Source organism: Populus euphratica, unplaced genomic scaffold (genome assembly GCF_000495115.2).
Source record: "Populus euphratica unplaced genomic scaffold, PopEup_1.0 scaffold317.1, whole genome shotgun sequence".
NCBI classification, from domain to species: Eukaryota; Viridiplantae; Streptophyta; class Magnoliopsida; order Malpighiales; family Salicaceae; genus Populus; species Populus euphratica.
Window position 1 is genome coordinate 737908 of NW_011499952.1, and position 13539 is coordinate 751446.

The window sequence follows — 13539 nt, forward strand, 5'->3', positions numbered from 1 at the left end:
AATTATGTTGTATTTGAACTTTCCAATCTCTACTTGAAGCTTGCTTGAGCTTTGCTAATCAAGACAAAGTTAGCATAAGCTTTTCATGAACTGGTTCATGATTACATTCACACGACTAAGGAATTAGATTTCAAAATAGTTCTGCCAATGCCCAAGAACCAAGCCAATTCTAGCATGAACTTAAATAATCACAGGCCATAACCCACCACGAGCTTAAATACAAATCTCTGTGTTAATAGCAAAACATTTAATTCAATAAGCCATGCAGCCTCTAATTAAGGGATATAGTATTAAGTATTAAGAAATCAACAACATTGAGAAAAAGGTAGCATTACATTATCAAAGAGTACAGTGCACACATATATTTACAGAGTAGAGGCTCTTAATTAACTCGTTGCATGATTCTATCTCAGTCGACTGCCTCGCATCCCAAACATCATATGCCTTGGCTGGACTCAGTCATTCACACTTTCCTTCATGAAAACAGGGTTGACCCTTCTTGACACGCACTCAGAGAAAAAGCAGGAAAGGAGCCAAAAGCAGAGTAATTATTAGGCATTCATAGAAATATCCAATCTGGCCTGTCCATTCTTGTCTACATAGCTACAACAGACTTCCAGCTTTATTTGGACCCACTTGCTCTTCCCCAAGCCAACCTCTAAGGCTCTAACCATCCTCCCTCTCTGTGACATCTGCCTAGCGACCTCCCCTTCTTGGAGCTCAATCTAACTGATTACATTCTCATTCCAAAATGATCAGTGATAGATGTGACATCCTTCTTAATTTAATCCTTAGCTTGGAGATCATGGTCAGATAATTTCAGGGCTGATATTATATTGGTGTTGATCATGCATGGTACTAGCTAGTAGGCAGCTTATGGATTCGTTATTCTTCTTACCAAGCATGCAAAAACAAGCTAAAGCTGGATGACCCACCTGTGTTATCATTCTCTAGTACTGAGCCATAATTCTCTTCTTCTTGAGTCAACAACAATGGTGGAGATGATGATGATGATGATGATGATGATGATGATGATGATGATGATGATGATGATGATGATGATGATGATGATGATGATGATGATGATGATGATGATGATGATGATGATGATGATGATGATGATGATGATGATGATCCAGAAACTAGCTTAAATATAAATAGACCTTGCCTTGGGCCTGAACCAAAGAGCCAGTCATGCACATCCCAATAAACATCCACTCTAGTGCTTTTATTCACATGGATGGACTCGTTTCCTCTAAATTTCCACTGAAGATGCTTTACAAGAATGGCTTGTTCCCCATCTACCTTTATCTCTAGTTGAGGATCAAACCGGTCACCAATAATATTGCTGCCACTGCTACCGCCATTGATGCATTCAATTGAGATCCCATGGAACTTTCCCTTCTCAATAAACTTAACTCTAGTCTTGAATCTCTTCTTGCCAAATACATGTTCCTTCCTTGACACAAGCATCGGCTCAATAAGAGCAGGCCTACAGCCTGTCTTTCGGTAGGCATCTTTCTTTAAATCTCCAACAAGTAGAACCACCTCTTCTTCGCAGACAATAGCAACATAGTAGTCTGATTGTGGCTCCGTCTCCCCATTGAACTGTGCGGCCTTAAGGTCCCAGACCACATCAACAGCCCTACCATCTACTATGAATTGCTTTGAACCTTGTTTTCTCCAAAAGTTCCATGGCTTAAGCTCGACCTTGCACTGATGATGCTCGCTTCCATTCGTTGCTTGAACAGAAATAGACAAGCCATGCATCAAGAGATTCTTGCACCATGTAATGATGATCAAACGGCAGAGACCAGCTAACTTTGTTCGATACACAGACATAAACACACTCTGGCCTGACCTGGTTACAGTAGCCCCTGGCTCAACAATTTGCCTTTCACCAGAGGAGAAGCAGGCAGGGATACCTAATGAATCAGGCATGATATATGCTCTCTATACACTACAAATAATAAGATAGAAACGGAGAATAGATTCAAATGCTTGATTAAACTAACTAGAGGGAGACAAGGTTCAGGAGATTTGGGTTTGATCAAGATCTCTCAGTTTCACCTCAAGGTCTGTTCATGGATGCTACTGGCTAGTTGTTTTCTTGGGAGAATGTTAGATATCAAGACTCGAGAGATCGTCCTTACTGCTTCAATAACCAATTTCCAAACTCGAAGTTATTTTGAAGATAGAGGAGTAAGAAAGTAGGAAAAGCAACACATTTTATAAGCCATTATACACTTCTCGTGCAAGCTTTTCAATCTCTCCCCTTTTGCTTTTACTCCTTTCTGTTTCCAATCAACTTAACTTTTTCCCCGTTCTTAAAGTGGGTTTGGCTTCAATCATAGGTTACTATCATATTTATTTTTTATGTATGATAAAAAGGGAGAAAACCCTTTTCCTCACATTTGAGGCTTCTGATGAAAGTGTACTCCCTACAGAACAGAAAAAGGTTGGTGTGGGGAAGAGGGTCAAGCTACTTTCAATATAGGAGCATGTGGGAGGAGTGAAAAGATGCTGCTAAATAAGATGTGGAAAGATATTTGGATTTTCCATATATATATATATATGCGCGCGCGTGTGTACGCGCTTGTTTTTCTACCTCTTTACCCGTAGTTTTCCTTCAGTCATTAACTTCCTCGGAAGAGTTATTGCAGGAAAATAATTAGACAAGGAATCTAGATTCCAGAAGCAACAAATGCTGAAAACCAGAGGGATCTAAGGCTGGCCCAGCTCTTGGTTGCCTCTCCACCTAGAAGACAAGCACGCAGAGAACAAAGAAGCCTAGATGATGCGTAAGGAGATAATTACTTGTCAAATTAGAGTTTGAATAATAACTTCCAGACTAGAGAGTTTAATTCACCCTTGTGCCTTTATTATGAACTTGGGTATGACCTGATCTGTCTCCAAGGCATGATGCGTAAGGAGATAATTACTTGTCAAATTAGAGTTTGAATAATAATTTCCAGACTAGAGAGTTTAATTCACCCTTATGCCTTTATTATGAACTTGGTTATGACCTGATCTGTCTCCAAGGCTCTCCTCATGAACCTTATTAATTTCACCAAATATGACTAACTGTGATTTCTGAAAATAATTTCAAGCAAATTTTAGGCTTTTTGCATAACCAGGTGGAAATCATGATACAAATTGATCCTTTTGGATTGATTTCATCTCCTTTTAGTTTGATTTCATTTACATAATACATACCATCAGTGTTTGTTACACTGGGGTCTGAAGCATGCTGTATGATCTTTCAGCCATACCTGGAAACAGAGTATCTGGCAGCATCCACATCCTCTGATCCCGCTACAAACAAAATGCTCAGACAAAAACTTCAAATTTTATTAATGTAAATGGTGATCTGAAACAGACCCTGAGAATATTGAAAATTCCAAATGGCTCATCCTAATTCATGGCAATACAATTAACTCGTTTATTAGACAGCAAGATTGGTGGTCCCGAAAAAAGCATCAATATCAGTACGATCACAAGAAGTACATCTGAGCTGGAAAGCAGATGGAAGATAAAGGAAAATACTAATGGAACTTGCTGCCTCATTAGCTGTTCAAAGATACCACAATTTTCTATATGGACTTTTACAATTAGGAGTCTCAAACCTAGGCAGCGCACTTGCATGGTTGCAGGTGTTATAGCTAATAACCTAGTTTTTTCAGGAAGCAACACAGTAGGTTCTATTAGCCCACAAGATCAACTGTTATGTCTGAAATGATTCAAATCAATTATCATTACTGTAATGTCATCCAAACTACCCCTAGTCACAGCAAGGTTCACAAGCTCCTTACAAGCATTCTCAAGCACCACAGAGGCAGATCTCTTCTTGTACCAACTATTTTCTTTAATAGGAGACTCGGTCTTGATGTTTATTCGCTTGACCAATGAAATTTTTCTTGACTTTGTTGGAGGACTTTCATTTTCACATGCAAAATCATCTTCATTGTCTTTCCAGCTGCAAACCTTCTTCTTATAGCTTGGTGAGTGTCTGGACTCTTTTTGCTGCTTGACGAGTGAAATCCGCCGCAACTTAGATGAAGGGCTTACATTTACACAACCATAATCAATATCATTATCTTCTAGAATATCTCCTGTGGTTCCCACATTCTTCTCAGCCATACACAATGAAATTACCATGTCAACAGCTTCTTGGTTCCCAACCTAGGGCACAAATTACCAAAAAAGAGTTAACAGCCACATAATTCCATAAATCAAGCAATGAAGTCAATGCCTTCATAAACCATACAAATGTCAACTCTGTCTGTCAACTTCAGGATGCACTACTGGACCTTAATGTTGCAAAAGTAGAGAAAAGGTGCTCAACCCTGTAAGAGATGGTTTTATACTAGTAATTGAGATTAAAGCGGCCTTCAATTTTCACAGTTAGTAGGTTAGGTCCAAACTTAAATGAGTGATTATTAAGTAAAAACTCTCAATCCCATAATTTAATGCATTTGAAATGACAAAGCATATTATTTTACCGAGAGTTCACACAAGCAAAAAGAAATGAATTTAACAAACGAAGGCAAAGGATAGAATAAAACAATTTTCCATTACCAATATTTATGAGTTAAATCCAAGATCAAAGTTCATGCATAAAGTTTCCACAATGAGCATTGTCCATCTCACCTCGTCCCACAGTCCATCAGAAGCTAAGACGAGAAATTCCATGTCTGGACTCAGCTTCAGGATCTTTGTATCCGGCTCAGCCAGTACCCAGTCCTTCAGATGAGCATCTCCAATGCTTCTAGAAACAGAAAGTATCCCATGAACTCTCCACGCACCTCGATGAATCTCAACATATCCTCCCTGAATCACATTATTAATGAATATCACAGGTAATCCACAACCCCTTTCATGCACTGCTGTATATACTACCATGTTTCACCATGATATAAACCATACCTTATCTTCTATCCTTTTACGTTCATCCTCCCGTGCTGCTCTATGATCTTCTGTAAGGGCTTCAGCTACTCCTCCTCTACAAAGAACAGCTCGACAGTCTCCTAAGTTTGAGATAACAACCTCCTGCCCTTCAATTAAGGCTGTGACACAGCAAACGCCACTGACTAAACCCTGCATTATTGACAATATACAGCCATTCTTCTACAGTTGATCAAGACAGATAATAGGAGTGGTGAAAAAGAAGATGCATTATTGTTGCACTTGTACCAGTCTACTCCCTCCTTTTTCAAGTAATGTACACAGCAGGATATATAAAGATGGGATGGAAGAACGATGTCCAAATGCAATCTCAATAAAGAAAAATATTTATCATCACAAACAATTGCTTTCAGCTTCACATTTAGTCTTTTGAAGAACCAGTCCTATCCTCGAGTTAGTCTATTCACCATTCAAAACCAGTTTTGTAAGCCTTAATCAGATAGAATCAATTATGTAATCCATAAACAGGATTGGTATAGCCAGTACTCCAATGGTCGGTGTAAAGCTTAGCTGAGCCTGACATCTGAGTAGACTACTTATGATCAAGTCCTTGAAGGTTTTGGGGAGTTAGACTGACAATGAAATCACAGAATTCTGCATCACGACACACAAGACTCACATCCAGTTTAGAATGAAGAATTAGGACTTCTACATAATTAAGACTGATATAAAATTAATTCAAGCTGCACATAGTCTCTTGTTGCTCACAAATCATTCTTTTTCAGTCAATTATCTTTCTCCAAACTATAAATAGCAGCAGCTTTTGTGGACCAAGAAAACCCAATAATCTTTAGCTTTCCGATTATGGACAAGTATAGTCAAAATTCTAATTAAAACAGTTTACCTGCCTTATAAGCTAGAAGCAACAGTTGACACGAAATTTCAAATGCATTCCAATTTGCAAGAAGAATTAATATCATCAAACATGAGAACAAAATTTACAGATGTCCAACGATTAGTGTACAAGAAAGAGTAAAGGGATGATGATACCTGTTTCAAGAAATCCTGGTCAGTTTTCAAATACCCAGCTTTAACAGCTTCCTCTTTGGAAACATTCCCTGCATCACAATTCACCATCTTTTCAAGAATATTTACGTGCAAATTCTCTGCAACAAACTCCACTGCCTTTTTGCCTCCATGCCCATCATAAACTCCAAAAAATCCCTACACGTTACATTACCCACAAACAAAAATCAGAAAAAGAATATATAAATATCGAGTTGGAAAGCCGAGAAAACCCAGTAGTAAGAGAGAGTATTACTTGGTTTGAGTTGCCATGCAAGCAAGAAACAATCTTGTGGGTATCTTCCATGAATTTTTTCTTGCCTCTGATAGCAGAAACACCAACACCATTCCCACTGAAAGAAAGGGCAGTGTTCCTGGGAGTGAGTTCTTGGAGACGGGGTTTCGTACTGGTATGACTCTTAACAGTGTGGATTTCTTGGAGCACATTTGGGATCTCAATCATGGGCGGCCTCTTTCGCTTCAAAGAACTACAAGCAGTATCTAAAGCTAATGATGATTCCTTGGTGGGTTTCTCGTCCATTTCTGCCTGCAAATGCTAGGTAGAGAGAGAGAGAGAAGAAGAAGAGTTGGGCTGCCTTCAACGGCTATAAAAAAATGAAAGAAAAAAGAAACTGAGAGAAATGGGAAGGATTTGGGACTTGGGAGTCAAAAGTAAAATGGAGAAGGTGGGTCAAAAAATCAAAAGAAAATATTTTTTGGGTTTGAGCCGTTGGAGGTAAATAATGGTCAAGACTTTGAATGTGTACTTAGTTGGACTTGGAGGGAAATGAATGCGAGTCTAGTTCTGGATCAAGTTAGGGCACCCTTAGATGAGAATTTCAATTTGGTTTTCGTTAATCCATGCCAATTTTCTTTTTTCTTTATCTCAAAACACTTGTATTGTAAATATAGATGCATCACACACGTTATTTGATCTAGAGCTCGAGAATTTCTCAATTTTTTTTATTTTTTTCCTTGTTTTTTTTATTATTTTAATGTAAAAAAATAATTTTAAAAAATTAAAAAATATTATTTAAGTACATTTTCACACAAGAAATATTTTAAACTATTTAAGAGAGCTAGGATATCTAGCAACATTATAGTAATTATTTTTAATATATTGAAATAATATTTTATTAATATTTTTAAAATTTTATTTTTCACATTAAAATATCAAATTAATCCAATTCAGAAACATTAAAAAAACTAATTCAAAAAAAATCAAAAAAATTTTAAAAACAGCATTTTATACCGTAAAGACAAACAATATCTTCGAGAGGAAATGGGAGTTCCTGGGATAGGATTAATGGTAGAAAGAATTCGAATTCCTTGGCTTCCTTGATTTAAACCACAAATACATTTCAATTTGGTCTTCATGGTTTCTTAATTTCTTCTCAAAAACAAATAAATAATGGTCTTCATGGCAGAGGCTTGAAGCCTAAACACCTTGATTGCAAGGAAGAGTCGGAGAGTCGTACGAGAAGTACATAACATCCATCATCGTACTCTTCTTGCTTGGTAATAATGACCACAGTTCCAGCTAGCTTGGCCAAATGAAACTATTTCTGGGTTATCAGACCAGAGGCCGGCAGCTAACAGAACAGAGATTACAGGCCTCCTAAACACAAACTCCAGATTTTCAAAATTTATCCAAGTTTCCAAAGAGATGGCGCCATGAATGTGCAAAAGACCTGCAGAAATAGAAGCGGCAGCAAACAGTTCAACTTCATCTGCCACCAGCTGCGACATGCTATGGAATCAATGGACTTCAAATAAAATCTAAGACTAAAACGCTTTTTATATACAATCAACTGCATATACTGCAAATCTATACACCAGTTCATGTTTCGGACCATGAATGAACTGAAAGAAGTTCCGACTCCTTTGACCATGACCAGCTTTTTATATCTATAATTTGTAACTTTTTTTTTTTGGTGGGGGTGTTTACACTGGATCCGGCAAAGACCCCAGAATTACAAAATAATCATCTAGCATACAAACCCCTTTCTTAATTTCAGGGCAAGTATCCAATCTTGCCACAATCAAAGCCATTTTATTGCTAAGCTTCGTGAGCAAGGTCATTTTGATCGGACGAGGCAAAAGAAGGAAGCCAGAGTTCTATCCTGGTTCCCCCAGTTCCAAGGGCTGCGTCTGAGACTCGAGGTGATATGACACGAACCACACAACCATAATTCTCAAGTATCTCACGAGCAACAGTCAGCCCCGCAACAAAATTCCATGTCATGTTGTCTTCGACCATGTTTTCTGAGAAGAGCTCTGCTCCAAATGGTATAAGCGATCGCATCTGGGTCTGCATCCACATTCACAGGCATATCACTTAAATCCAATCAACAACACAGGTTGTATTTCAAGCACAATTGGAAAGGGTGCTCTGTGAGCAATGACATGATTTTGTCCATTTCTTTTCTCACATTTTTCAAGAAAGTATCCACATGGAAAGGGCATTGATGGAAGGAGTTTATCATGAGACATTACGTTGTAACATTTAGAAAATGAAGAAAAAAAGAAAAGAAAAGAGCAGCCACATTGTATACAGACAATGCAAGAAAATTTTGATTCAAAAAAGACAGTTTTAAAATCAACAAACCAATTATGTGGGCTGTGAGAGTTGGGAATGCATGCAAAGAAAAATATTTTTTGTATGATGAACACTTGACATTGTTAGGATCCCAGTTAATGCATAGCAACTAAATACTAGAAAGTGTGTTGAACCACTTTCTAAATTAAAACCAGAAAATTGCAATTGACCTTTGCTTTGCTATCCTTCCAATCTATTCTGAAGTACACTTATTTACTTTAAGCCCTTCATGAGAAGGAAGGTAACAAATCAATCCCTGGTATCATTCTTTTGCTATGCCTCCCATCCTTCCATAAGCAACTTTAAAAGGATTCAATATGTGCACTGTTTGGTATGTCAAAGCATCACAACCCCATGAAGCGAACAAATAAAGAGAATCCAAGAGATTCACAATCACTAATTTGAATAAAGAAAATGTACTTGGGAGTGAAAGTGGACCGTTACCATGTAGTGCATATCAGGGCCATCGTCGTCAATAACTACAAGAGCACCACCTGCTGGTGCTCCAGTAGATACAATTTCAACTTTGCCACCAACATGTGTGCGCAATAATGCACCCTCGATTAAATTGCTCAGAGCCTGGCGTAAAGCTGGTTCTTCTATGGCAACTTGCAGAGATTGAGAAAGTTCACTGAGTTCTAGAATACGTTGCTGCTTATTGGCAAGAGGTATCGCTGCCTCAACCAAATCTGACAGCACCTCAGAAACATTGCATGGTCTTCCTGACACATGACAAGCATAAGATAGAGGATTTTTTTTTTTTTTCAATTTTAAAGGCAAGGATGAAATAAAACTTGGGTAGATTTAGATTTCAAATGCTCCCCCCACCACCAAAATACAAATAAACAGACGTGCAACCAAATAGAAAATAGAAACTTTATTTTTAGCACTAGATCTCGTGTCACATTTCTTAATGTTCAGAGCCAATTCAAATACTATCAACATGTATCACTCAAGTTGAGGATTTAATGCAAGGCTACCACCTACAAGGCTACCACCTACCGTATTCCATGTTGTTGTAGAGGAGAAAGAGCCAAAGGTGGCATAGGCATCTCCATGTCCTTGGATGCAGGATTTAGAAAACGTGGATTGCCAGGAGTTTGCAACTTATCACTGCTATCATTCAAGAAGTCTTCTGGTAATTGAGATCTCATTGACTCTGGATGGGCATAAGCTGAATTGTGAATTTTCTTTAATGTCTCTCCATTATACCGCAGTATATTGGCCTATATAATCACGAAAGAGAAATTTGGTTTTTCAAACTCCACAATTTCTACACCATCAGCAATCTCACTATGAATTTGTAATTCCAACTGCAATAGGCTGTGAAACTTAGAGACAATTCAACGCAATGTAAAGTGAAACTATACATCAAAACCAATGGCATTTATATGAAAGAAGTAACTAACCAAATAATCCTCAATGGTAAACAACCATTTTGGGAAAGAAAAATTGTACTTTGGAAGAATGCTAAAACAAAATTCACAAGGCATAGACTATGCACACCACACACACACTCAAAAGAGAGAGCGAGAGAGAGAGTGCCTTTGTCAAGTAAACAGCATCCTGGAGTTCTTGAAGGGCATCTCTCATGCTATCACCTTGAACAATGATGTCTTCAACAATGTCATAAGCAATCTGCAAGAATATAACTTGTTCACGTGTATATAACATCAAAAGGAAAGGGAAAAAAATTAATTAAAAATCCAGGACAACATAAAAGCATACCTCGCTTCTCTTCGTGTGAATTGATAACATTTTACTTAAAGTTCTAATGCTAGAGAGAGGACCACGAATCTGTGAGAATTTTCAGTCAAAAGGAACCACCAGTACATATATGTGAGAATTTACTATTTGATTTCCAAAATAAAAATGTCAAAAAGAAATATTGCAAGATAACTGGAAAACTACAATTTACCTGCTCAACCAGAGTAGTCATTCTGACATTATTTTGCCATGAAGATTGCTGAAGTAACAATGCTTTCTGTGGAATCAATAAGTGAATAAGCCAAACTATTGATAAATTCAGATGAAATAACAAACAAGAGCATCATATACCTAACACGCCAATTAGAAAAACCACCTTTGTCCACAAAGAACAACTAAAAACATAAGACAATGCGGAGGGCCAATAAACAAGGATAACCAAATCTGAGTGAAAGCAAATGAACGGACCACTAACAAACTACAAGAATTGAGCTTAAAAATATCTAGAGGAATCTGAAAAACTAAAAATAAATTTTATTATGCCAATGCTGTCGGTCGTGCACTTGTACATGGATTAATTATTACACATAAAATTCAAATACCGCAGTTTAAAGGGAGGCCAGAATACATCCATGAAAAAGAATAAGCATTTAAGATAGTCCATCAAAGGCAAATTACAAGCTTAGCATTAGGGCGTGCATCTTTTAGTATCTGAAAATGAAGAGATTTACAAATGGATTTCCATGCATATAGAAAAACCAATACTTGCAAGCTGATTTAAAATAACAGTGGAGTCAGAAAAACAATGGAAGCTACCTGATCCATAACATAAGCCATGGCTAGAGTATGTGAAATATTAATAGCATTCAATCTCTGCTCAGCTGTGAAGTTAAACATCCTCAATGGCTCATCATTTAAAGTCTGGATGCTCCACGATTTTGATTTTTCAAACGAGGCAGAAGGCGAAGCGTAGGCTTCCTCTGGAGAAACCAAATCACTTTCCCCATTTGCACATGATATGTCCATTTCCATCATCGGTAGCTCAGCAACCAAGAACCCAACAACAAAAGGGTGCTTTACCATTGGAAACACAACAGCTCTATGCTCAGCCACGCATTCTGCCTACAAAAAGTACAAATCAACATTTACCCTAAACAATAAGGGAAATGTTTAGTACCGCTTGATGCTGCAGCAACTTTCGGTCACGCTGCAATAACTTACCGATTCATGTTGGCCCTGCGAAATGTTACTGCAGAATGACCAAAATTACTGCTAAGATTCATAAAAGCTACTGCAGGATCAGGGGATGGCAGCTATAGGCGTTACCACCCACCCGAGTAGCCACGAATCATTGTCCGAAACAATAATAAACAGTCATTGATTAAGATACAAATTATTAGTTAATTTTTAAAAAAAAAAAAGACAACCTACTTGTTTACTAGAAAATGCAGCTTCTGCAGCACGTAATCCAGTTGGGATATTGAAATTAGCGACTAATATCACAATATCTGATGATGATGCATTCACTCCGGGATATGACGTCACTCGACGGAGCTCTAAACGGTCCATTACATAACTACCTGCCGGCCTCACATAAACCTGCAAAATTAGTTTAAAAATAAATTAGAAATAATAAATAATCAGCCAATATTATGCAAAGGAAATGAATATTAATGGAGGAGTAAAACAGGACAGACGGAGAGAATAGCGTTGGGATCGACGATTCTGTGAAAGAGGTCGAGTTGTTGGACGCAAAGTCTCTGAAAATCAGGGCTGGGCAGCACCAATTTCGTCTTGTTATCATTGTTGTTCTGACCCTTCTCTATCTTCTGTACAAACTCCACTGATGAACTAGAACCTCTTCGAATAGCAGAAGCAACGGCGGATGCCGACGACACGAACCCCGATCCTCCTCCAGCTTCCTCATCGTCATCTGAGAGCGAGTGTGTCACGTGATGGATAGGATTTTCAAGATTGCCGTTGCTGGCGGTTAGGGAAGAGGCAGAGGGAGCTCGGAGGAGTGGCTTGAGGGTTGTGGAGGTGGAGAGGAGGTTAGTAGCAGTAGGAGATGAAGTGGAAGTGGAAGTGAGAGTGTGATTGCGGAGGAGGAGGAGAGAGTTTGAGCTTGAGCGAGGGATTGCGGAGAGGAGCATTGCGGTTTGCTTGTTCCTTTCTTCGGGATTATTGGGACCGTTGTCGTTTGTTGCTAATGCTGGAAGTTTGGAATTTGGAAGTGAGAGTGGATGGACGGACGGATAGACGGAAGGATGCATGGACGGACGGATGGCTTGCATTCTGTTGGGAAAAGGATATTTTTATCCCTCAATTTTCACCCTGTTCCCAATTGGGTCTACAAACAAAATAAAAACCTTTTTCTATTGGGTTTTCATCAATTTGACATTACCCTCTTAATCCTTGCCCCGATTGTTTTTTCCCTTGAATCATAAGAAATTTTTTGTGTTTTAACAAATATTTTAAAAAAAAATTAAATTTTTTTATTTTTTATTCAAATTAATATTTTTTTAATATTTTTATTTAATTTTAATACACCGATATTAAAAATAATTTTTAAAAAATAAAAAAATATATTATTTTAATATATTTTTAAATAAAAAATATTTTAAAAATTAATCACAACTATACTTCCAAATAGATTTAAAAACTAAGTGTAAATACTGATAAACTCAAAACTCGTTTAACCCAATTATAAAGAGAAGGAATTTAAACTTAGACGGTGATTGTTCTGTTGTTTTATAAATATATTAAAATTATATTTTTTTATTTTTTAAAATTTATTTTTAATATTAGAACATCCAAACAATAAAAAAAAATAGTTTTAATAAAAAATAAATAATTATGCACAAACACTATCTCTAAAATTTATTAAATCTTATCAAATAAGAAAAGTGTCGATTATCAATTAACAATGAAGCTATTTGCGATATCAAATGAATCTCATTAAGGGAGATACTGGATTTGCTGGTTGAAAGTAGTAAAAGTTTGACAAATTTAAATCAAAACCAATCATATGCTAACCCTAATGTCAGTGAAAAGGTTGTGGTACAGCGGTGGGAGGGGTTTGTCCCTTTCCTCCGCACCTGAGTTCGAATCTTACCATGCATGTCTGTCATCTCCGCGGTGCTTTACCTGCTCACTGGGCTTGCAGGATGTTCAGTGGGCCGTAGGGATTAGTCGTGGTGCGTATAAACTGGCCTGAACACCCCACGTAAATAAAAAAAAAAAAAAGTATCTTGTTATATAAA

At 37.5% G+C, this 13539-nt stretch overlaps 3 protein-coding genes across 4 annotated transcripts; all 3 read right to left on the reverse strand.

Moving 5' to 3' along the window:
- Positions 1-272: 272 nt before the first annotated feature.
- Positions 273-2534, reverse strand: LOC105138093 (uncharacterized). 2 transcript variants are annotated; one of them, XM_011044094.1, is made up of 2 exons: positions 1137-2534; positions 273-1025 (listed from the first exon to the last, which is right to left on the reverse strand). In XM_011044094.1, exons 1-2 carry the CDS (start codon positions 1939-1941, stop codon positions 895-897), a joined length of 936 nt encoding a protein of 311 aa, XP_011042396.1. In that variant the 5' UTR covers positions 1942-2534; the 3' UTR covers positions 273-894. The 2 variants fall into 2 exon arrangements, with proteins under 2 accessions (XP_011042396.1, XP_011042397.1); XM_011044095.1 differs by having other exon boundaries at positions 273-1016; positions 1137-2532.
- Positions 2535-3510: 976 nt separating this feature from the next.
- Positions 3511-6700, reverse strand: LOC105138092 (Protein phosphatase 2C family protein). Its single transcript, XM_011044093.1, has 5 exons — positions 6227-6700; positions 5956-6129; positions 4927-5097; positions 4651-4830; positions 3511-4182 (listed from the first exon to the last, which is right to left on the reverse strand). Exons 1-5 carry the CDS (start codon positions 6509-6511, stop codon positions 3718-3720), a joined length of 1275 nt encoding a protein of 424 aa, XP_011042395.1. The 5' UTR covers positions 6512-6700; the 3' UTR covers positions 3511-3717.
- A 1037-nt stretch (positions 6701-7737) lies between these two features.
- Positions 7738-12605, reverse strand: CSK (chloroplast sensor kinase). The gene is made up of 9 exons (XM_011044096.1): positions 11974-12605; positions 11708-11875; positions 11093-11398; positions 10488-10553; positions 10298-10366; positions 10115-10207; positions 9572-9795; positions 9014-9287; positions 7738-8281 (listed from the first exon to the last, which is right to left on the reverse strand). The coding sequence occupies exons 1-9, from the start codon at positions 12568-12570 to the stop codon at positions 8030-8032; spliced, it is 2049 nt and encodes a 682-aa protein (XP_011042398.1). The 5' UTR covers positions 12571-12605; the 3' UTR covers positions 7738-8029.
- Between the last annotated feature and the right edge of the window lie 934 nt (positions 12606-13539).

Coding starts and splice junctions, on each gene's coding strand:
- LOC105138093 (XM_011044094.1), bottom strand. CDS start 1,941: ATGCCTGATTCATTAGGTATCCCTGCCTGCTTCTCCTCTGGTGAAAGG. Junction 1,026..1,136: donor TATATTTAAGCTAGTTTCTG/GATCATCATCAT, acceptor CATCATCATCAT/CATCATCATCATCATCATCA.
- LOC105138092 (XM_011044093.1), bottom strand. CDS start 6,511: ATGGACGAGAAACCCACCAAGGAATCATCATTAGCTTTAGATACTGCT. Junction 6,130..6,226: donor TGCATGGCAACTCAAACCAA/GTAATACTCTCT, acceptor TGTAACGTGTAG/GGATTTTTTGGAGTTTATGA. Junction 4,831..4,926: donor GTAAAAGGATAGAAGATAAG/GTATGGTTTATA, acceptor AATGTGATTCAG/GGAGGATATGTTGAGATTCA.
- CSK (XM_011044096.1), bottom strand. CDS start 12,570: ATGCAAGCCATCCGTCCGTCCATGCATCCTTCCGTCTATCCGTCCGTC. Junction 11,876..11,973: donor ATCCCAACGCTATTCTCTCC/GTCTGTCCTGTT, acceptor CTAATTTTGCAG/GTTTATGTGAGGCCGGCAGG. Junction 8,282..9,013: donor GCCCTGATATGCACTACATG/GTAACGGTCCAC, acceptor ATGTGGATGCAG/ACCCAGATGCGATCGCTTAT.